The sequence below is a fragment of the Salvia splendens genome, unplaced genomic scaffold, assembly GCF_004379255.2.
Source record: "Salvia splendens isolate huo1 unplaced genomic scaffold, SspV2 ctg917, whole genome shotgun sequence".
Taxonomy (NCBI): Eukaryota; Viridiplantae; Streptophyta; class Magnoliopsida; order Lamiales; family Lamiaceae; genus Salvia; species Salvia splendens.
In genome coordinates this window covers 16,726-41,090 of record NW_024599603.1, presented here as the reverse complement: position 1 = coordinate 41,090, position 24,365 = coordinate 16,726, and the positions used below count along the sequence as shown (strand labels likewise).

The window sequence follows — 24,365 nt, the reverse complement described above, 5'->3', positions numbered from 1 at the left end:
AGTATATCAATCAACTACCTAAATTCATATTATTAGCTATAATCTTGTTAATTAAATACAACTCTTATCAAATCCAATGATAATTCAATCTTATACAAACGATGTCAAATAAAAACTCAACGTTAGGACTCGAGGAATGTACTAAAAAATTCAAGCGCAAGAAAGTAATTCTCTAATATTAAATTTTTGACAATTTATAAAAGAAGAATGTCAAGGAGAAAAGACGAAAATAAAAACGTGTAAAGAAGGGAAGCTACCATTGTTGTTTGAAGTCAACATATGTTGTCTCTTCTTTCCATATAGAAAATACCGCATGCAATTTATTGTTTATTGAAATAGCGCGTCAACACAGTACAAATCTCTCTAATATAAAACCCCTCTCTCCACTCTTCGTTAAACCAAGAATCTCTGTTTCTCTATTTTAACCAACATTTCTAATTTCCTGCAATTGGCTGAGTTCTGGTGCCAGTGAGAAGATAATAAATTTCAATTCATCAATGGATAATATTTTGGGTTTGCTAAGGATTAAAGTTGTAAGAGGCTTCAAACTTGCTAAAAGAGATGCCAGAAGCAGCGATCCTTATGTCATTGTTCGGATGGGCAAGCAGGTTTGATAATCATTTCCTTTATTTAACAAATTTGTTTTAGGTATATATGTGTAGATATCTGTTTTTGGTTGCAAATTCATACCATATCAACTGACAAAAGTTGAAAGTAATATATAAGGGTTACAATCTCAATTAGTTGAAGCCTTTTAAAATGATCTAAAAAATCAATGCAAACTAGGTCTAGAGCGAAAAATATCAAACTAATCTGCAGTTGACGATCATACCGCCTTAAACTTCAAACTAATAAGCTTTCGTCCTTGTGGAATGATCAGAAGCTAAAGACTCGAGTGGTGAAGAAGAATCTGAACCCGGAATGGAACGAGGAGCTGACTTTGACCGTTGCCGATCCAAATCAGTCCATCAAATTGGTAGGTTGATGTTAATTCATCCATCCTCTCTTAATCAATAATCATCATGTATCCTTAAAATTAAAAAAATGACATGGGCTTAAAATGCAGCAAGTTTACGACAGAGACACGTTCACGCTGGACGACAAAATGGGGGATGCAGAGTTTGATATAAAGGAGCTGGTGAGGGTGCTGAAGATGGAGTTGGAGAATGTTTCAAATGGGACAGTGATGGCCAAGGTTGTGGCAAACAGGGAGAATTGCTTGGCTGAGGCAAGCTCTATTGTGTGGGAAGATGGGAAAGTGGTGCAGAATATGGTGTTGAGATTGAGGAATGTTGAGTGTGGAGAAGTAGAGCTGCAGCTGCACTGGATACATGTTCCTGCCTCTACACCTCTCTAGTCTTGTGTTATTTAAACCTTTCTATGTACAGATTTTTTTTTATTTCGATGCTGGAAATGGTATTTCTGCTTAATATGATATATGATATGAATGTGTTTTGTGTTTAGAATTTGGGGTTGAAGTGATATGAAAGAATATATATGTTGCTTGTGTTTCAAATTTGAATAAACTGGTAGCCAGCAATTTAGAAAAAAAGGGCAGAATTGCCTTCCAATAGAGCTATTCTACAATGCTATGATATTTAGCAGCTTGTTTATTCCTGGTATTAAATGAAGAGTGTTAAGTTGTGATGTTATCCGGAAAGTGTATATATATGGACGATGTGAAATAGAAGATAAGTACATAATATATGAGATTGTTATGCCGAATCACTCTCGAAAATGACCGAATATATGATGGAAATGGAACTAATTGATACAAAAACTCAAAGTTTCAACATCTCGTTTATTAAATTGTCCAAAATCTACAATTTAAACTAACAATAAAGCCTATATATTATAGGCAACGAAAATCCTACTACTCCCTCCGTCCCTTATAATCTCTCATCATTTGACTCGACACAGATTTTAAGAAATGTACTACATCCGTCCACCATTAAATGTCTCATATTTGATCGGTACGAGTTTTAAGAAATTGTTTGACTTTATGAAGTTAAGTGAGAGAAAAGTTGGTGGAATGTGTGACCTACTTTTATATATTGGTTTTATAATAAAATGTGAGTGGAATGAGTTAGTGGAATGTAGGGTCCACTTACCAAATATGGTAAAAGTGAAATAAGACATTTATTGACGGACGGACAAAAAAGAAAAAAAATGAGACATTTAGTGGGTTGAAAAAGTTACTAACATTTGTATCCTACTTTTATATATTATTTTTATAATAAAATGTGAGTGCGAATGAGTTGATAGAATGTAAGGTCTACTACTAAAAATGTTAAAAATGAAAGGTGACAAATTTTTAGGGCCGGACGAAAATGGAAATAAGTGACAAATTTTCAGGGACGGAGGGAGTATTACTTATTGGGAAAAAAAACACAATTCTTTAAGGGAATAGAATATTTGAAATCGTATAAAATAATCAAAAGATAAACTCCTACTGCAAGTCTTTACCCTCATTGCAGGAGGCCTCACGCCTGCATCAGGTTGGAAATTGAGGATCTTACCCACAAAATTGAAGGGTTTAGCTTCGATTTTTTGAAATATTGGTGATAGTGATTTACTTGTTACTTATGGATTGAATTTGATGGGGTTTAGCCAGTATTTATTTTTTGAAAGGATTATTTTATATATTCAACATAGTAATGTTATCGAAGAAATCCAACAAATGTAGTCCATTAATTGTCATTCATTCAATTCCAGTCACGGGTATCATCATAATTATTCGAATCCTTTTCTTTGCTCTTCGTTGCCAACTGCGCTACGCCCCTGCGGGCTATTCGAATCCTTTTCTTGGTAAAAGTATGAAGCAACTTTGTTGGATGAAACTGTGACACATGAATAACTTTATTATTTATATGAAAATATGAAGGAATATGAATACACCCCCTTGTATCAATAAAAATGCTTCCTTATGAAAAAATGTCGCCCATTAAAATTTGGAAATTTATTTTACTTCAAATATGTACTAGTATTTGGTTGGTATTTTAGTTGACGCAAATTATATCTAAGCCCACACAGTCGAGCAGGCCCATTGGGCTCTCCATTATATGGATACAAATAAAATGTTAAATCACATTTTTTAAGAATCAAAATTCATACCATAGGCACAAACCTTCACATAAACAAAGAATAAAACAAAACTATCTTAAGGTATGGGGAATGTAACCACGATTTAAAAATATGATATGTCTGAAATCTGGTGCAAACCACTGAAGATGTTTTAAACTGCATCAATGCCTTGCAATTGCTATAATAAGTGATTGGTGATACTCAAAGCTTTTAAATATTGAATTAGTGATTTTAGAGGTAACATGCTGGGTCTAGTGTTGATGTGCTTCTTCTTATGGTCATCAAAAAAGTGGACAACATAAGTTTGGTGCAACAAAAATTTGGGGCTTCAATCTTCAATGAGGCCTCAGCCATATCATACTATATATGCTCTTACATTATTTGTTGTAATGAAGAATTTGGAAATAGGCTTTAGGTTTAGGGCTATTTAGTAAATTCATCATTACTCTAAATTATTTTTAAATGAGATTGACACAGTTAGTAAAAATAAGGGCTATAGATGGAATTATTCTAATCTTTCTGCTCTTTTCTTCAACTCCATTCTGAACAAACTAAGGACTAGAGTATTTTATTTTTTCTTGATTTGTCTCCACATTTTCCAGTTTCTAGACCCATTCTATGTTTTATGTTTTAGACCCACTTGTCCACATGAAGAATGTGAATCGTGTCAATATTCAGTGTAAAAAAATTTAACACGTTTAATTTGCATAAAAATAACAAAAACATCAATTCCAATTTTGACCATATTGACAATTAATACTTTATAATTTATCATTTAAATTTTAAATGAGACGATCAAACCAAAATTAACCTACAAATTAAATTAAATTAAATTTATCTATAAATTGCTTTGATAATTAAATTTATAATTTTAATTTTTATAATTAATATATTTAAGAATTTCATAGTATTTTTTATTTTAATTTTTTTTACTTATATAATAGTTCAAGAGAAAGAGAGAAAGATGATATGACATAAAGTGATTGAAAAAGTTAAGTAAAAAGTATCATTTTAGGTATTCAAACTATAAGAAAATATCATATCTAGTATTTGGATTTGAAAGTTCAAAAATGTCCTTCATGCCTTGAGGACAGTTTTGGTACCAAATTGTGATGAATTGTGAAAAAATACCATGAATGTGATTACACCTTAGTTCATGGACTACCCATGATATTTTTAAAGTTCAAGTACTGTTCGCGTGTGAAATGCATAGTTCGAGACCATTTGCGTAGTTGACTCATCTTAGGATGTGATTGCCAACATAATATTCCATCTGTTCCACTATAGTTGATTCATTTTAGGATGTTTCAATATAGTTGAATTGTTTCCATATATATAATAATACTACTGAACACATTTTTTCTTCAATACTTCTCCATAGTATTATCTCTCCGAAAAGAAATGCCTCATGTATGGAAGAACAGAAGAGAAACAACATAGATAATAATGCATGCTCTTTCAGTTTTCAAATGATTGTCTTATTTAAAAATAAAATTTATCATTTAATAAGTACTTTATTTTAGTACTATTAAAAAAACGTTTTCCTTTTCACCTTCACCTAGAAAGCAAATTGTTTTCTGATTTCTCCAGTACATCCATTCAAATAAGATTAAATTATATTAAGGTTATTAATTATCATATATATATTAGAATTTTAATAGATGACAAGGATTTGAATGTGAAATTAATAAAATACTATGAGATAGATCAAAAGAAAAATAACTAGAGTAAACTAATTTTACAGGAGATACTAAAATGGAAAACAAGTAACTATTGTTTAGTGATAAAGCAAATATTAAATTTGACTAATCTCAATAAAACCAAGCCTATTACATCTTAATAAAATCAGGCCTATATATTAGAAGCCTCAACTCAGACCACATCTTAAAAATGTGGCACGAGACTTATATTACAGTGTTTCGAGACACTTACATTTTTGTCACCTACCATGTGGGAGTCAAAAATTGTGCTTTAAGTTTACTGTTGTTGTTGTATCTGTCCAAATTTATTAGACTAGTTAGTTATTGTCCAATCAATATACAAACTATATGAGTGAATAAATTGAAAGATTTCTAGGTAGAATTTTGGAAGGGGATAAACAAACTAATGATTATGCCCAAAATGTAAATTATTCGAGAATATTAGTATGCTAGCTAAGGATCGATAAGTCCTGAACTTCCTTCTTGATATATATATATATATATATATATATATATATATATATATATATATAGGGTCTTGTTAGGTTGAGATTTTTTAGCTTAATTGAGAATTGAGATGCATTTTCAGCCACTCATTTTGAAATGTCAACTGCAAGTAGATTATGTCAACTAAGGGGTATTATCGTCATTTCATTTCAATAGCCAGAATATCAAATGTCAACAACTCGTATTAAAATGTCAACAACTAAAAAAAATTTAATTTTTTTAATTTTTTTAATTTTTTTAATTTTTTTAATTTTTTTAAATTTTTTTAATTTTTTTTAAATTTTTTTAAATTTTCGCTCGATGTCAACTACTGAGACATTATGTCAACTACGATGTGTAGTCTGCACATCAAATGTCAATAGCTCTGCACATCAAATGTCAATAGCTTATAATTGACATTATATATGTGTAGTTGACATGAATTGTATATGTAGTTGACATTATATGTGTGTAGTTGACATGAATTGTATATGTAGTTGACATTACATGTGTGTAGTTGACATGAATTGTATATGTAGTTGACAAAAATAAATAAATAAATAAAATAAATAAAAAAATAAAAAATCGAAAAAAAAAAAATTTTAAAAAAATAAAAAAAATATTTATTAAATAAAATATATGATGAAATTACAAATATGCCCTTTCACAATTAATTAATGTAAAAATATTTTCCATGTGGCAAATTCTGGACCACTCATTTAATAAAAATGAGTGGCTTATAATGCATCTCAATTCTCAATTAGGCTAAAAAATCTCAATTGATCACAACCCTATATATATATATATATATATATATAGACAATTAAAGCTTCACCGAATTTCAACAACGGATCCCACGGTATATATATATATATATATATATATATATATATATATAGACAATTAAAGCTTCACCAAATTTCAACAACGGATCCCACGGTATATATATATATATATAAATAGACAATTAAAGCTTCACCAAATTTCAACAACGGATCCCACGGGACCACAGGCGTCGAAACAAGTCACACCAGAATCTACAGGCGTCGAAACAAGTCACACCAGAATCTACGCAGATACAGACAAATATCTTTATTGTTTTTTCATTGTATAAACAAAACGACAATATTGCTGTTAATTAAGAGGATATTAGAGCATTTCCAATGCACGGATGTCCTATTCGGACATCCACTAGGACTTCCCAAAAACACCTCCTATCACGTCACTAGAACTTCTCATCCCACTGCCACGTCACTAGGACATCCCCTTCACAATCCGCCCTTCCCATCGCCCTTCCCACTAGGACTTCCCGCAAAAAAAAAATCACAATTATTTATAAACGTAACGGAATTATAATTTTGACACGGAATACGGGAAAATTGCGAATGCTTCATTAAAAAATTACATAAAAAAAGAAAAAAATTACATAATACAAAAGAAAAAATTACATAATAAAAATAACATAATACGGGAAAATTTAGACTCGGCTCACTCCGCATTGTCCTCGTCGCCTGTGCCGCCCTCGCCGTCGCCCGTGCCGCCCCTGTCGTCCCGCCGCTAATCTCGGCGCCATAATCTCCAATGGGTGGCATCCCCAAATCGCGTTGACATCCATCGATGACATCCTTCAACATCCTTTTGTACACAGGATCTGTCGTGCTATGCCACATATGCATGGTCCGGACCAAACTAGTCGTTATCTGCGCACGGGCGAGACGATCGTACTCTTCTGGGGGAGCAGAGGCCTCCGATTGGACCTCGAACGACCCGCTACCACTACTGCTTCCCCTAGCCTTCCGCTGCGCAGCCTTTTGCCCAATCGGGCGACGACGCCGGCGAGAGTCTGATTGAGGTAGCGGGGACACTTCATCGGCTTTTGGGAGCTCGTGCGAACTTATTAACACAAGTGGTGCGAATGAAATGAAGTTCAACGAGCCGTATATATAGAGTTTTTTTTTTAAAAAAAATTAAATACCGGACGTCCGACCCACGCCACAATGGCGGACGTCCGCCCGCCCGTCGCCCGCACGTCCGAGGACATCCGACGTCCTTACGGGACGTCCGTATCCGACTTGCCACGCCACAATGGCGGACGTCCCGGTCGCCCGTCGCGGATGTCCGGCCGGACGTCCGCCATTAGAGATGCTCTTAGGACATCTTCAGTGGCTTTCGCCCAGCATTAGCCCAGCCACAAACTCCTCCAGCCACACCATCAACACTAAAAATTCTCCTGCCACATCATCAGGACAAACAAATAGCCCAACAATAGCCCAACAATAGCCTAGCCACATCACCCCTAATTATATAAAACAAATAATTGACAATCACACAAAATACGGAATTAAATGTACGACACAGATACGGGAAAATTCAATAATATTATTTAAATTTAAAAAAAGTACAATAAAAAAATACATTAATTTAAAAAAATTACATTAAAAAAATACATTAATTTTAAAAACATTACATTATTTAAAAAAAAAAACGACCTCCGCCTCACTCCTCGTCTCCGTCGCCCGCCTCGCCACCGTTACCGTCGCCGCCGCCTCCGTATCCGCCGGAACCCCCCGGTGTCCCCCGGTCATCAAATCATCACGCATGCTCACGAGCATTGCGTGAAGAAAACTCTTCTCCTCGGGGTCCGTCGTCGTCCGCCATTCGGCTAACGTCTTGGCCATCTGAGTGCGCGTTTGTTGACGCGCAAAGAATTTGAGATCCTCTATCGACTGGCCAAGGGGGGATGCCGACTGTACCTCCTGGGACCCCCCGGCGCCCCCCGCCTCCCGTTGCGCCCGCCTTTGACCAACCGGGCGAGTTCTGCGAGCGAATGATGGCGGGGACGGGAGCTCCTCCGCATCCTCGGGGAGGTCGTGGGAACCGTTGTTGCTGCCGCTATAATCACCGGTATAGTTCAGTCGTTGCTTCTTCGGCCAGCCAGCGTCGACACCTGCCCGGAACTTCTCGGAGTTGTTCAGCACCTCGTAGCAGTTCCAGTAGATGAACTCCTTATTCAACCCGGGCTGGGGAAGGCTTTCTCCGTTATCCTCCTGCAGTCATCCTCCGTTTGGCCACTGCTCTGCATGCGGAGGGCGTTGGCGTACAAACCCAAAAATCGGGAGACCCCAGCCCTGATTCGGTCCCACCCCTTCTGGCACTCCTCCCCGGTGTGCGGCCTCCCCTCCGGGAAAAATCTCATGTAGGCTGCAGCAATTTTGGCCCACATGTTGACGATCCTCTGATTGTTCGAATTCAGAGGATCATCACAGACACTCACCCACGCCTTGGAAAGCGCGATGTTCTCGGCGTCCGTCCACTTCTTCCGCACCGAGGGGTCGTCCTCAACCGGCTGCGACGACTGGCCGACCCCTTGTCCTTCCCCTTGCCCTTCTTCTTTGCGGGCCCCGACCCCGCCTACTCCCCCCGTTTGAACGGGAGTTTCTGGAACACCGAGAAGATCAAACCCAACTCCTCTAAGGAGAAAGTCTCATATTGCGTGAACTGCGCCTCCGTTGGGGTCGATGTGTGCGAAGAATCAGTCGAAAAACAAAACTGGGGCGATAGACGCCCCCCCCGGCGTCCCCTGCGTCGCCGGTACCCCTCCCGGCATCATCTGCATCCCGGACCCCACCCCGGCATCATCTGCATCCCGGGTGTCCACCCCGGCATAGCCGGTAAACCCCCCGCATACTCTCCCCGGGTGCCATCCCGGGCATCATCTGTTGACACGAGTACATGTTGTAGTACCCGGGCATCGGACCCCATCCACCTCTCACGGGTACCAGGGGAGTTTGAGACCCGCTCGTCACTGGAGTACCTTCGTTGTTGTTCTCCATTTGGCGTTATTGATCTTGTACAGAAATTAAGATAGAGAGAGTACTCGTTAAAACAAGTTGTGTGAATGAAAATGACGTGCAAATCGCGTATATAGTGTTTCGAAACTTAAAAAAAAAATAAATTCGCTCGCCGGTCCTGAGTCTGCAATGGCTGCGAGCGGACCGGCGAGCGCTCGCGAATCGGCCAGCGCTAGCCGATTTTTTCACCGAAATGGCGCTCGCCGGTTTCAATTGTTCGGCGAGTAGACCGGCAAGCGCCGGAAATCGGCTAGCCGGCCCGTTCGCCGCCATTGGAGATACTCTTATAGGATATCAGATTAGACTGATTTTTATTCATGAGTGAACTACGCAGTCCCTAAACTATGCATTTCACACGCAAATAGTCCCTAAACTTTAAAAATATCATGGGTAGTCCCTGAACTAAGGTGTAATCACATTCATGGTACTTTTTCACTATTAATCACAATTTTGTACAAAAAATGCTCCTCAAGGCATAGAGGGCATTTCTGGACATTCATATCTAGGCACCGATTATGATATTTTCTCTGTGTAAATATGATATTTTCTTATAGTTTGAATATCTTAAATGATATTTTTCACCTCACTTTTTCAATCACTTTACGTAAAATTCTCTTTCTCTCTCTTTCTCTTAGTTCAACGATATAAAATCGATATGCTCCTACTTTTCCCAGTAGGTCGGAAACCATGATTTTAGCCATAAATAATAATTTTAATTATGTATTCATGTCATTTAGTGACCAATGTATAATTAGAGCACTCATAATGGTAGCCTATCTCACAACTTATCTCGCAGTCTATCTCAAATTCTTCCTGCTATGTTAGCATTTTGTCTTATATTTTTATCTCACTGCAATGATTCGCTCATTGAGCGCCTTAATCTTGCTTCTGTTTTGAGTTTTAACAGTGGAAATAGATTGATTCTGTTCGAATATATAATATTTAAAAGTAGATAAATATTAAGTACTACTTCCTATTAAAGTGGATTTTTGTTAAGTACATGAGTAGTTGATATAAAGAGCCTATTTTGTAGGTAACGGACTGAAAATCACTAATAAGATGAGATCAGGGAGACTTGTCTCTCTATCGCGGCAGCATATACATAACTCAATTCCGGATTTTATTTCAAACCATTTTAGCTATTTTACGATTTACTAAAGTTTTCGTTTTGTTTTATATTTATGAGCTTATTTGTTAGTACATTGTTTAGTAGTTTTATTATGTATTACTCCATTATCTCAATTTAAGTGTACCATTTCTTTTCACACACAATACTTTATATAGTGCCGTTGAGATCTAGAGAATAAAATACTCCATCCGTCTCATAAAAGATGTCACACTTGTAGGATAGCACAAGATTTTAGGAGCTTTTGTTTTATGTGTTAAGTGGGAGGAGAAAATATAATTTTTTTATATTAATGTGTGAGATAACTTTTTTCCAAAAATATAAATGTGACATCTTTATTGAGAACAACTAAAAGGAAAGTGAGACATCTTTTATGAGACAGATGAAATATGTGATCAAATAATGAATTTGAGAGAAAATCGTGTTTTCATTTTTAGAAATGTGGATATCCAAAATAGAAAATGCGTTACTTTGGATATGACAAATATATTACTCCTGATATATGTAGATATGATACCCCGACCCCACCATACTGTTAGAAAGGAAAATATGTAAGTAAGGAAAATAGGTAAGCAAGGAAAAAAAATTAATTAGGGAATGAGTATTATGGCAAATCTTGCCAATTTTATGTAACCCTTGGCCTATTTAAAGGAGGCGTACCTATTGTAATTCTTTGAACAAGTTGAATGAATAATACTCATATCTAACTGAGATTCTGTGGCTGAGGAAATTGATGACTGAGTTGAACTTAAACTCACAGAAGTCATGTAAGTTGTTCTGTGATAATAAGGCGGCAATCAGTATATCTGAAAATCCAGTTCAGCATGATCGGACAAAACATGTCGAGGTGGATCGACATTTCATCAAGGACAATATAGAGGCCAAGACGGTAGAACTTCATTTTGTGAGATCTGAAGATCAGTTGGCGGATATACTCACGAAAGCTGTCGATGCAAGAAGCTTCCATGAGGTATTGGGCAAGTTAAGTATCGGTAATCTCATTACTTAACTTGAGGGGGAGTGTTAGAAAGGAAAATATGTAAGTAAGGAAAATAGGTAAGCAAGGAAAAAAAATTAATTAGGGAATGAGTATTATGGCAAATCTTGCCAATTTTATGTAACCCTTGGCCTATTTAAAGGAGGCGTACCTATTGTAATTCTCTGAACAAGTTGAATGAATAATACTCATATCTTTCAACACATACCCAACCCCGTAACTTTGGGGAATTTAAGCTTATTTTTATTATTAATGAATAAACAGAAATATAAAAGTCGTGTCAGGGTAAATTCGAACCCGAAATTAAAGTTCATTTATGCTTTGCATGCATGTGGGCACATGCAGCTATGAATGCAAGGAACATAAAATGTACTTGGAGATATAAACCACACATTATAGACAAATTGTTAGTAGTTTGTATTGATGCATCCAAGTGGGTTAGGAACGATCTCTTTCATTGTAAACACACTTTCTAACTAATTTTCGTATCCTCTTACCAACAAGACCCTTGGGAGAGATCAAATGAAAAGTTTTAGTTGGTGTGATTTAATTTAATGAGGTTGCAATTGAAATAATCACAAGTACATTCTAAGACATGAACCTTTATAAAAATACAAACGTATCTACAAATGATTGGATCAAAGTACATTCTTAGACTTAAACACTACAACTAATTATTATTGATAGAGAGTAAATAATAGAACGTCACGCAAACAATAATGCATTGTATTAATTCGACTCTAATTGAATGCATGGCCAGCTAGCTTCTTCGTGGTTGTCTGCACTTCGTTGAGATAATAGTACATGTCAATTCATGATTTTTTTTACGATAAGAAAAAGGTGACATTTAATGCGGACGATTAAGGAAAAAGGTACATTTCTATTTTCTAAACTGTGTGTATGTAACAAAATAGACCACGTCATCAGAATCTCAAGAGTGGAATATGCTAATACATTTAATAAAAATTGGATTGATAATAAGGCGTAAGATAGCATCGGGCTCTCAATATTTGTCAGATGTTCTCCGTACACGTCGTAACTATTCTTTAGTCAAAATCGTTTACTCCTCTCTTAAAATCAAAATAAAATCGGATCTACCAACATGTTATAACACAGTTGCCAGCGCAAAGCTATAGTAAACTTGAACTCAAGAGTTCAAATTTAACACTCGTTAAGAGACTTTCGGTCTTAATTCGCAAATTCGATCGGACATGATTAGTCATATTCCACAAAAGATGAGTTTGGAACACACGTGGACAAATAACAAAAAAATAAAATAAAATCAGTTCATCCACAACTAATTGCTATTCCTTTTTTCTGTAATCCTATTATAAATAATTAATTTATATATTTATAAGAAAAATACCATTTTTTCCCATACTTTATTCCTCCTTTACTTAAAATGATATAAATCATTTTTCTTAAATCACATTTAGAAAAAGTCCATGACTTGAAATGAGGGAGATTATATAAATCATTTTTCTTAAAACTATACAAAAAAGTCCACGGGATAGAGTTATTTATGTTTATGTGGAGGCTATTTGAAGTCACCAGCACAAGAGTTATTTCCACAAAATATCTCACTCTCTCTGATCAGTACTCTCTTACCTCTCTAATCATACACATAAATCAGCGCATAGAATTTTAAGTACTAAGCGCACGTCACATTCAAGAGATTCATTTTTTAAATGATATAGAATTTTAGCTGAAATTGTTAAGTTGAGTAAAATGAAGATAAAAAGATTGTTGGCTATTCAAATAAGTAGAGTGAAGGAAAAAAGTTTATTCCATCTTGGTTGGGATAAACTAGGACGGACAATATCTGATACGACACGATAATCTGACATGAATCCACATAAATTTAATGAGTTTGAGTCAAATCTTATTGGGTTTGAGTCCTTATTGGTGGCTTGACTTCAATCTCTAGCGATATTTCCTTCATGTGTTACGTTTGTGCCCTCGAAAAGGTATTCCTTCTAGAAGCCTACTTCATCTTCTTGCACTCCAACTCCAGAGTGCGTCATTCTGACCAGTTTGACACCTGCTTCCTCTACTTTCTCTTGATGCTCCTTCGACACTTCTTGTACGTGATTCCACCCATTTTCTGCACACTAAGTAACTCATTTGCGCATATTATTTGTTGAAGCACTATCAAACTGGCCAGTAACCAATGCATGAAACTCTCATTATTAGAGATATAATAATCTCGTGTTTATTAAACCTAAACTGTTTAAAAATTTCGAAACCGCACTTAAACATTTCATTTTTTGCCATTATATACATTAAACTTAGTCCATTATGTACGATGGCCTAGGAAATTGTACTAGTGCAATGAAAAATATTATACCGTAGGTCGTTAAGATATATACAAGTTACATTTTCTCTTGGCAATTTTTTCGTCTGAACATATGCAATTGCGATTGAGTTAGAATACTTTGAAAATTACCTTTTATTTGAAAAAGGTTTAAACTTGGTAAAAAAATGTCCTCCAAGTAATAGGCGAGATGGAAATTTCGTGCTCCATAGCGTAAAAAAAGATTTTGCTTCACAAGGTAATAGTTTCTTTCATTCCTTGAATTTCCGCTTAAATTCAGCACTTGACAGCATTGCTCTATGTTCGTAGAATGATCATAACTTTCTCCACAGAACTCCGATGTGATGTTCAAGGTACCATCGTGACACTCTTTCGAAGACAAAGAGAATGGTATGTAGAATGCCCTGATCGGACTACAGAATAGCCGACATTAGTATGTAGAACGCAAATAATTCATGCTTAAAGAATATAAATCCTAAAACATGAATTCTACGGTTTAGAGTTACCGATTTGATTCTTCAAAGAATCGTCGATTGCTCGCGCCTTCTCCATGATGATCTTCAATACTAGACCACGGATCTTCTGACTGGTTCCCGAACTGTATCTCGATATCAGGGTGGACTTATCTTATCAAAATACTAGGACTCGAATAAAGAGACAGAACTTTCTCACGGAGGAGGAGCTGAATAACTCACGGAGGAGAAAATTAGAAAATTTTGTCCTCCTTCAAAAAGAGAAGGGACGAAAATTTCATATTTAAAAATTGTGTTTTCTGTCTCATTTATTCTCCTTTTTATATTAAGTTCATATTGGACTCAGTCTAGGATCTATGGATGGTTTTAGATATGGACTCCCTCAATTATCTTTTTACTAATTAAATTGAGTCCACAATTTAATACAAGCTTATATTGGAATATTACGAGCAACCACTACAGAAGTAATACTGACCTCCCCATCCAAATCCGAAATTACAAGTAATCCGGATTTCCATTTTATTTATTATTTATTTCCCGCGCTTAAGATATAAATGTCCATTTATTAATTAAAGTCTGATATGGACTTAATTAATTAACATCTTATCAATTCCAAGAGTGGACTTAGCAAGAAAAACTTATTCCATTTAAATTCCAAATGGCCAGTTTCCGAATAATAAAACCTTGTTCAAGCTCCTCTTGATAAGTCAAAGTAGTGCATAATCAATACCGTATGCTCAATGCTAACCTATGTAGATTAAGAAATAGTATTTTATCAAGACCTAGTCTTTCAGTAGATAGCATAAAGGTGACATTGCGCGGTCAATTGAAGAAAAAGGTGAATTTTATTTTCTATCATCTGTGTAGGAAACAAAATAAACCACGCCATTAGATTCCCAAGATCAGACAGGAGTGGAATATGCTATTGTATATGCCCACTATACACGTTGTAAGACACCATCCCTAATTCAAAATAGTTCAATTCGTTATAAAAATCAAAATAAAATAGTACTCTCTCCTCCCAAAGTAGTTGGAGACAACTTTTTTATATGAAATTTAAGAAGTTGATATTGAAATATCAATATAAGGAGAATAAAGAAAGAGAGAATAAGAGAAAATAAAGTATGTGAACGAATGAAAGAGTAAAGTAGAATGAAAGAGTAAAGTAGATGAGAGTATAAAGTTTTGTTCAAAATAAAATGACTCAATTAATTTGAGACGGCCAGAAAATGAATAGGGCTTAACTATCTTGGGACAAAAGGAGTACTATTCTATCTATTTTCTAAAAATAGTTTTATTGGTGGATGATACTGTCGAAGCATATATAGAAGAAAAAAGAACCGTGATTGATACAGTTTAAAATAGAAAATATTACTACTCTGTCCCACTAAAGATGTCTACAATCATGAGTGGTACGGAGTTTTAAGAAAAAATATTTAGTGTAATAAAATAGAAAGATAAAATGTAGTTGGGTGTTTTAATAAGGAGAGAGGAGAGATGAATTTGTTTCCAAATACGGAAAACGGGGTAAATTAAAAAGGAAATGTAGACATTTTGAGTGGGATAGAGGGAGTATGTAATATAACCTCTGTAATAGAATGATCTCTTTTTTTACTTTGTGATCCTCTTATAAGGGAGGAATTGTACCCAATTATCCATTTAGAAATAAGAAAACATGTATACTATTCTCTACAAATCACAATGTCTAGCATATCAATCCTTGCCTCTTTTGATTACCATCTCCAAGATGGTATCAGGCCAACTTATTAGAGTGGGGACTCGGAGAGATTTCATCACTATCCCAGGGGCATAACTTTCTCGACCTCTTTTCCTCGACACTGTGAGCAAACAAAATGTCAGAATCCGATAGTTTAAACACCAATTTCCCAATGGAATTCGTGGCACAATTTGCCGAATTCCTCAAACTTAACCTTGATGCAGCCAATCCGAATCCAACCCCATCAGCACCTCCATCAAGCCAACCAGAATCCTTCGGCGAAGTTATGATTGGTTAAATCATCTAAAATAAAAATACCAAAATATTTATGTTGTTGTATGGGTGAGAATATTAAGTTTCCTAAGATATATGCTCATGCCGTTTTGCAAGATTTAGTTCTCTAAAGATTTCAAATGTATTCATTATTTAAAAAATATTCGTTAATATAATTCTATATATGGATTCACCTCTATGTGTGGGAGCTAGGATTGACTATAGTTTGAACACAAGTTGTTCACCGCCTGTTTTTCATATGCATGGTCAATAAAGCCTTTGACATTGAAGCAATATTTTTTATTTAATTATTGTGTTGTCTCATTATTAAATTTATAATCTATAATTTTCTTTGTGATAGAGAATTTATTTAATTAAGATTTTTGTATTGTTTAAAATCCAAGGGGTAGAGCAAACGTATGAATACTCTAAAAAGGCAACTTAATTATTTGCTAAAAACACCTTGACTCCCTGTCTCCTTGAGCAAAGAAAATGGAGAGCGGTTTTGTGGCTGGGAAAAGTCACACGTCGTCAATCAGATAGATAGAAGAAGAAGAAGAAGAAGAGTGTTAAAATTCATAATTTTTTTTCCCACATCGACTTGGTAACGATCCTAGCTTACCTATTATAAGTGTGGATAATCCTCCCCTCATAAGGCCTTTTAAGGGGTGAGTGACCCATTTATAATAAAGAGCATTAAAAGTGATGGATACATGACTGATGTGTTCAATAAATTGCCTAAAAGTTAATCTATCTCTCCTGTTACTTTCACCCCCTTTGGCATTTTCTTGTGTTATAAATAAAGATCATTATCGATTTTGTCACCACAATGAAATGGAAAATAATACTAATAATAATAAAGGAATAAGAAAAGGAGCTTGGACTAAAGAGGAAGATCTTCTCCTCAGAGACTGCATTCGTAAATACGGAGAAGGGAAATGGCATCTCGTCCCTCTCCGAGCTGGTAATTTATCATCCTTCTTCAATTTCAAACAAACAATTTTACTTCTTCTTCTTCTTCTTCTTCTTCTTCTTCTTCTTAATTATTATCACTATATATATTTGCAGGGTTGAACAGATGTAGGAAGAGTTGCAGGCTGAGATGGCTCAATTATCTCAGACCAGATCTTAACAGAGGCTTTTTTACGAATGATGAAGTTGATCTCATCGTCAGGCTTCATAAATTGTTAGGGAACAGGCAAGTCTTCATTTCCTAATTTTTACGTACTTTTTTTGAGTCCAAAATAAACGAAGAAACTAAATACACAGATTTACGAAAATAATTAAGAATTTGAAATTAATTTTAGTATAGGCATTAAATATAAAAAATCCAATGCTCAGTGCCTCCCAGTGTTGATCTGGATGTTTGTGCACGTTATGGCTAGATTTGGAATGTTATATAAATTAATAGCTTTACCGTTAGATTTGGATGTCAATCCTAATTTCTATATTAATTCAGAAGATTCGCAGTGAAAAAATAAATTATACAGTATTAAGTTTTATAAAATTGTATAGTCCAATTATGGAAGAATCAACCCCAACCGTTAGATTTGGATGTCAGTCCTAATTTCTATATTAATTCAGAAGATTCGCAGTGAAAAAATAAATTATATAGTATTAAGTTTTATAAAATTGTATAGCCCAATTATGGAAGAATCAACCCCAACCGTTAGATTTGGATGTCAGTCCTAATTTCTATATTAATTATCCCTAAAAATAAAATCTAAAAAATCATACTCCTAATTAACAACAAAGGCTCAATCGAAACAGGAGAAGTTTATCTCTCTGTCTCCTCGATAAAAGATGTCAACAATTAGCGAACAAACCCTAAGTACTATTCACTCAAGTTGAAGTTAAGAAATTCGAAGCAATAAATAATTGTAACCCCCACTTATTTATATCTACAAAGCAACAAACTGTGATTTGGTTGTGACATCTCAGCTACTCCCTTTGAAAAATTTATCTTAACATTTTTTAGCATGTGATTTTGTACATGGTTTTTTTAATTCAACTTTTAAATATTAAAATAAATTAAAAGGAATTTAACGTGTTATTTTTAATTTGCACACGTTTTGTTATCCAACAACGGAGGCAGATGGTCGTTGATCGCCGGCAGACTTCCCGGACGGACTGCCAACGACGTCAAGAACTTCTGGAACAGCCACATTTCAAAGCGACCGCCGCCTCCGCCCAAAGAAAAAGCCATCACCGAGAGCAACATCGTAAGGCCTCGAGCTCGGACCTTCTCCAACTCACACCCACCGGCTTGGTCCACCAAACTAATCGCTTCCGAGAAAATTCCAACGAACAACGATCCAACGAGGCCGTCTTCATCGGCTCAGCAGGACGATCTGGACGAGTGCATGCGATGGTGGGGAGACTTGCTCGAGATGTCGGAAAATGGGGAAAAAAATCCGTTTATGTTCTCCGATAATGACGTGGTGCGTTTACCCGAGCCGGGATCGGCGATCTAGGCGGCGCCGATGAAGACGGGTTGACCTTTGATGATAATATTTTGTTTGGAGGTTGAGCATTAATTGAGTGATAGACCCATTAATGATTGATATACATATGTCCTTTGGCTTGTTGAGTGTATGTTGTATCCTGTGTATGTCTAGTAAATATAATAAAAGGTTTATTGTATATTAAAATATCATTACACGTCGCAAATTAATAAAACATCGGTACACAATTGTGCAAGATCGTTCACAATCTTGTCTATTTTTCATGGATGGAGGGAGTATAATGTTTCATTCCACGATATTTGTGCAAGATCGTGTTAATAGAGATGTAATACTCTTTTAGAAGTATGTATTATTAGTAATATTGATTATACTTATAATATACCTATCTATTTTCATTTTTAAGAATAGTAGGAGTATAATAATTTATATTCTTATAATTAATTATAAGAAATTGTTAATAAGAAATTGTTTGAGTGTATAATATTTGGAATATGATAGTGGAATTTGGGGCCCATTTAAAATGTTTTATTTATAAATCCATCTTTTATACAACAATTTTCTGATTTTAGGATTTTTATTTTAAATTATATGTCCCACAATCAAAGTAAACAAACCACGCTAATTGCAGTCACAATGTGAAGATTTGAATTGATTTCAAAAGACAAGATTAATGAGTCAAAACTAGCATCGAACTTAAATTAAAGATCAAAAACCGCAAAGAGGCCACAAGAATAGATTTTTCAAGAAAATTTTTTCTCACACAATCAGTGAGAGCAACAAACCTAATCAGGCACAATGTTTTGGACCGTAGTCCAAATCAGGCACACAATCAGTCCAACAAACCTAATCACACTTAACATGACAATTAACTTCAAGAAGAGGAAGGGGATTAGGGTTGAGAGAGAGAGAGAGAGGACAATGTTTTGGAGTATATTCCATTTCAAAAAGAGAAGGGGACGGCCGATTAGGGTTTGATAGGAGGCGGCGGGAGAATAAGTTTTTCGAGAGAGATGGGAATTCTCGCAAATGATGGTAGAGACAGGGATTGGAGGTGGAAATTAGGGAATTAATTTTGGGGGTTTTTTAATGGCATTTTTGAAATTTAAGTAAATAAGTAGGGGTGGTTATTGTTTCTAAATAAGGGAAGGAAACCGGGACTCCTATTTGCGAACGAATCGAAATGGAAAAACGGGATTCCTATTTGTTGACGGAGGGAGTATTGGATATATGATACTCCATTCGTTCCATAATAGAGAGTCGCACTAGGATAATGACATGGGATTTTAGGAGATGTTTTTTGGGCGTTATGTAGAGAGTAAAAATAGTAATATTTATATTACGTAAGTTACTCTCTCCGTGCGCATAAAAATTATCTTTTTATTCTATTTTGGTCCGTCTTACAAAATTAGCTCATTTATATATTTGGTAAATTTTAATTACCATTCTTTATGTCTCTCTACTATTTTACTAGAATCGCATTCAGTTGCGAAAGTGTCTATATATTTAAGAAAATAAAATTAAAATACCATTCACAAGCAACTGCAACTGTATTAAAGCTCTACAACAAATAGTCATGTGCAATATTTATGGATCATATAAACCCCATAAGTTTCAACATAACTGAAGACACAAGAAAAAGTATGTCAGAAACGAGAGCTTCTTGTCCTAAATGTTTATTAAATTACTAAAAAATAGATTAAAGATTTAATTATTTGCTGTTCATTAGTACTTTTTCTTAAACCAGCAAGAACAGAATTTTTCCCGCGGTCAGTTGCACAACAACCCCTGACGAGTTAATTGGATATTATTATCCTTTCTAAGCTCAATCTCTTTCATAATATAGATATAGATCTAAATATAATTTTTACATATCTCTATATATATGGGTTTGGGTTAATGTTGGGATCGTCGATTGCACATTAGTTTGATATTGTCCGTTTTAGTTGGAGCCAAGCCTGCACGAATTAGTTTTTGGATCACCCCAAAAGGCCTCGAAGTAATTAGGGGTGGATAGCACTTATATACTAATCTAACTTCCTTCCCTTAACCGAAGTGGGATGGATTTATACCCAACAGTTAAAATGCAAATAATTCTTATAGCATAACTACAAACAATAAAAACTTTATTCACTTATATATGATCATATATAAATAATTAGAAATATCATATTAAATAGTTCACGCACAACGGTGGACGCAGAAACAAATATGTGTGTGGACTCAAATAATTTTTAAAATTTCTAGGCATTAATCTTTAAAGGCTAAACACATTTTTGATAATTTAGTCATATATTCAAATACTAGAACTAAAAGAAAACTTAATTAATGGGGGGGCATGAGCCCCTAGATAATCCATTTTGGGTCCGCCTACGTTTTACGTGAGTATCATACTTCAACATTAATCTCATTTAGTCCATATTATTAATTATTTTATCTTACCTATTTAATTTGATTTTAATATTTTAAAATTATTATGGATGTAAGTAATTTTACACTCAATATATATTCCTTGACCTAACTTCCAATAAATTATCTGTCCTAACTTCCACGAATTCCTGTTGCATGATATGATATGATAAAAGCAATATTGAAACGTTTCTGAATATAGGATTTCATCCTCAACCCCTTTTGCTAAATTTACAGGTGTTGTTATTCAATTTCTTGATATGATTTTTTATTTTCTAGACAAACAATAAAAGGCTAATTCCAGTAGGCCATATATTAGTTACCCAAAATATATATTGGGACTCATGTTGGAAAGAAATCAAGGGGAAATCAAAGCACAAGGCAAATAATCAAGAATATATAAAATTGATTGTGATTGAGGAAATTACCAAGTAATTAGGTAATTAGAATTAGGGTGAATATTTACCTTATTTGTATAGTCTTCTCCCTATATAGATGAGTGTAAATCGATGGAATTTTTTAAAGTTGAATAAGAAAGAAAGCCTTTTAACATGGCATCAGAGCAAAGGCTCAGAAACACATTTATCACAGCCTAAATATACCTCTCTCGACCTAAAGGCAGATTAAGCCATGGTCGACGACGATGGAACCAAACCCAAAATTCCAGACGACCACAAGCTTAGGGCCAGCAAGAATGTGACCGTTGCAGTAAAACTCAACGGGACAAACTACTCAACATGGGCACGACTCATGAAGATTCAAATCGGGAGTAGAAGGGTACTCCGCCACATCAACGGTAGTCCGCCACCACCCGAACCAGGGGCGGCTGACTACACGGAGTGGGAGGAGACGGATCTAATCGTCTTCTCGTGGATCCTAGACAATATCGAGACCGATATCGTCATCGATTTTGCTCATCACCAAACGACAGAGGCGCTATGGAAGAGCCTAGCCGTGACATTCGAAGGCACGTCCGATCCGTTCCTATTGTTCGACCTAGAAGAAAAGGCAGAAAACGTTAAACAGGGAGAACAAAGCCTCGAAACATATTGGCGTCACTTACACGGAACATGGATTGATGTGGACCGGTGTCAAGAGAAACCAGTCACATGCTGTGACAAAGGGGTAGGGCAGTTCCGGAAGTACATCGAGACGCGCCGGCTATTCAAATTCTTGACCGGCCTCAATCCAAAATACGATCAAATGAAGCGAGAAGTTCTCAAGGATCGACCATGGCCCTTAGCGGAAGTCGCGTATGGCTGGATAAAGCGAGAAGCCGCTCGGCTGAAAATCATGCCGGCAACGAACATCGAACCAGCCGGCGCAACATCCGACTCCGTATCATCATCGGGCAACATCGGGCTCGGATTTGCGGCTCGAAATCAGCAACGAAGTGGACCAGCCCCACCAAGGAATCATGTTTCCTTCTTGTTGGATTCCCGGAATGGTGGGATGAAAACCAAAAGGCCAAGGCAAAATTGGCAATTGGTGTAATCGAAAACGGAGGAGGATTATTCCCGGCGATCGGAGAGGGCAACCAGGAGGCCGCCGACGCTCAGGGATGGCCGGAGAACAGAGGCGGAGCAATCGGGGAGGCAGCGATTGCCGACTTCAGGAGAGGCGGCAGTACATTTGGAGGTAAAGGGTTGGGGTTATCTAACCCTAGCCCTAATTTAATTACACAAATTAACCCAATTTCATAAAACCCCAATTGTCACCCCATCATATAGCCTTTGTTACATATAAGCCTCCTAGATCGTATAAATTGCATAATTTACCCTAGCATGATATTACTATGCAATTGAGTCTACCAAATCCTGGAAATTCGAAAATTGACCCCCCTGATTCAAGAAATTCATTTATTAGCCCTAATTCTTTTGCACCCCTTGAAAACATCCATATTGCATACATGGCAATAAATTTAGAGTGTAATACTGAAAGTGAGTGGATTTTTGATTGCGGAGCGACAGACACTATGACTTATGATAGGAATGATTTCTCTACTTTTAATGGGGCAATTAAAAGCCAAATCCAAACTGCTGATGGGGAATTAACATCTGTGCATGGAAGTGGAACTATTGAAATTTCTCCAAGCCTGAAACTGAAAAATTGTCTCTATGTGCCGAAATTATCCCACAAATTGATGTCTATTAGTCATGTGACTAAGGAGTTGAATTGTACTTTACTGATGCACCGGAACTTCTGTGTGTTACAGGATATCAGGACGAGGAGGATAATTGGGCGTGGTACTGAGCGTCAAGGCTTCTATTATGTGGACGAGATAGCTCACCAAGGTGGCGCCGCGATGCTTGCTCACGGATCTGCTAATAGAGAAGCTTGGTTGTGGCACCGAAGATTGGGTCATCCGTCTACGGGTTATTTTAAATTGATTTTTCCAAAATTTTCGCATCTTAAATACATTTCTTGTGAGTCATGTATTTTGGCTAAGAATCATAGACAATTGTTTAAATCCAGTAATACGCGTGTTAAAACCATTTTTTCCCTAGTTCATGCTGATGTGTGGGGCCCTGCGCCTATTACTGGTGATCATGGTTTTAAGTATTTTCTCTTATTTGTTGATGATTGCACAAGAATGACTTGGGTGTATTTTTTGCGGAACAAATCTGAAGTTTTTGAAAATTTTGTCATATTTTTTAAAATGATTCAAGCACAATTTCAAAAACCTATCTCCGTTCTTAGGTCAGATAATGAGAGGGAATTTGTCAATAGAGACATGAAAATTTTTTTAAAATCACATGGGTTAGTTCATCAAACCTCGTGTCCTTATACACCAAAACAGAACGGGGTAGCTGAGAGAAAAAATAGAATTCTTCTTGAAATAACTCGCGCTTTGTTTCTTGACTCCAATGTCCCAAAATTTCTGTGGCCTAAAGCAGTCGCTACTTCAATCTACCTTGTAAACCGTCTTCCGACAAAAATACTTGAAATGAAAACACCCCTCCAAGTCCTTTCAAAATTGACAAAAATCCCTGAACCCTTCACTCTTTCGCTCAAAATTTTTGGATGCTCTGTCTATGTGCATGTCCTGAAACACGAACGAACGAAATATTCTGCGTGCGCTGTGAAATGTGTCTTTCTTGGGTATGGTATTAATCAGAAGGGATATAGATGCTATGATCTGTCATCTAGGAAAATAATCACTACTATGAATTGTAACTTCCTTGAGTGCGAGTATTTTTATCACACCGAACTTAGAGGTCAAGGGGAGAGTAGTAGAAATAGGACTAACCTAGGAGAAATAAGAGGACCTCCAAGTTGTGAGGTGCCTCAATCAAGCAACTCCGAGGCGGAACCAACAAAACAAGCTAGCACCACCGCCGAGCAGGTCACGTCTACTGTAGACCCTCCTCAGTCAACCACGCTACAGTCCAATCCTCCTCTAGTGATATCTGAGGTAACTCCTGAACTAGAACCTGAAAGTACATCTATTACTTCTGACCAACCTGGCACAG

At 36.1% G+C, this 24,365-nt stretch overlaps 2 protein-coding genes across 2 annotated transcripts; both read left to right on the top strand.

Annotated features, from left to right (window-relative positions):
* The first annotated feature begins 406 nt into the window (after nucleotides 1-406).
* Nucleotides 407-1,516, top strand: LOC121791800 (protein C2-DOMAIN ABA-RELATED 5-like). Its single transcript, XM_042189626.1, has 3 exons — nucleotides 407-608; nucleotides 881-976; nucleotides 1,067-1,516. The coding sequence occupies exons 1-3, from the start codon at nucleotides 498-500 to the stop codon at nucleotides 1,355-1,357; spliced, it is 498 nt and encodes a 165-aa protein (XP_042045560.1). The 5' UTR covers nucleotides 407-497; the 3' UTR covers nucleotides 1,358-1,516.
* Nucleotides 1,517-16,838: 15,322 nt separating this feature from the next.
* LOC121791801 (transcription factor MYB114-like) lies at nucleotides 16,839-18,495 on the top strand. The gene is made up of 3 exons (XM_042189627.1): nucleotides 16,839-16,985; nucleotides 17,090-17,219; nucleotides 18,117-18,495. Exons 1-3 carry the CDS (start codon nucleotides 16,856-16,858, stop codon nucleotides 18,493-18,495), a joined length of 639 nt encoding a protein of 212 aa, XP_042045561.1. The 5' UTR covers nucleotides 16,839-16,855.
* Nucleotides 18,496-24,365: the final 5,870 nt, after the last annotated feature.

Coding starts and splice junctions, on each gene's coding strand:
- LOC121791800 (XM_042189626.1), top strand. CDS start 498: ATGGATAATATTTTGGGTTTGCTAAGGATTAAAGTTGTAAGAGGCTTC. Junction 609..880: donor TTGTTCGGATGGGCAAGCAG/GTTTGATAATCA, acceptor TGGAATGATCAG/AAGCTAAAGACTCGAGTGGT. Junction 977..1,066: donor CAAATCAGTCCATCAAATTG/GTAGGTTGATGT, acceptor CTTAAAATGCAG/CAAGTTTACGACAGAGACAC.
- LOC121791801 (XM_042189627.1), top strand. CDS start 16,856: ATGGAAAATAATACTAATAATAATAAAGGAATAAGAAAAGGAGCTTGG. Junction 16,986..17,089: donor TCTCGTCCCTCTCCGAGCTG/GTAATTTATCAT, acceptor ATATATTTGCAG/GGTTGAACAGATGTAGGAAG. Junction 17,220..18,116: donor CATAAATTGTTAGGGAACAG/GCAAGTCTTCAT, acceptor CAACGGAGGCAG/ATGGTCGTTGATCGCCGGCA.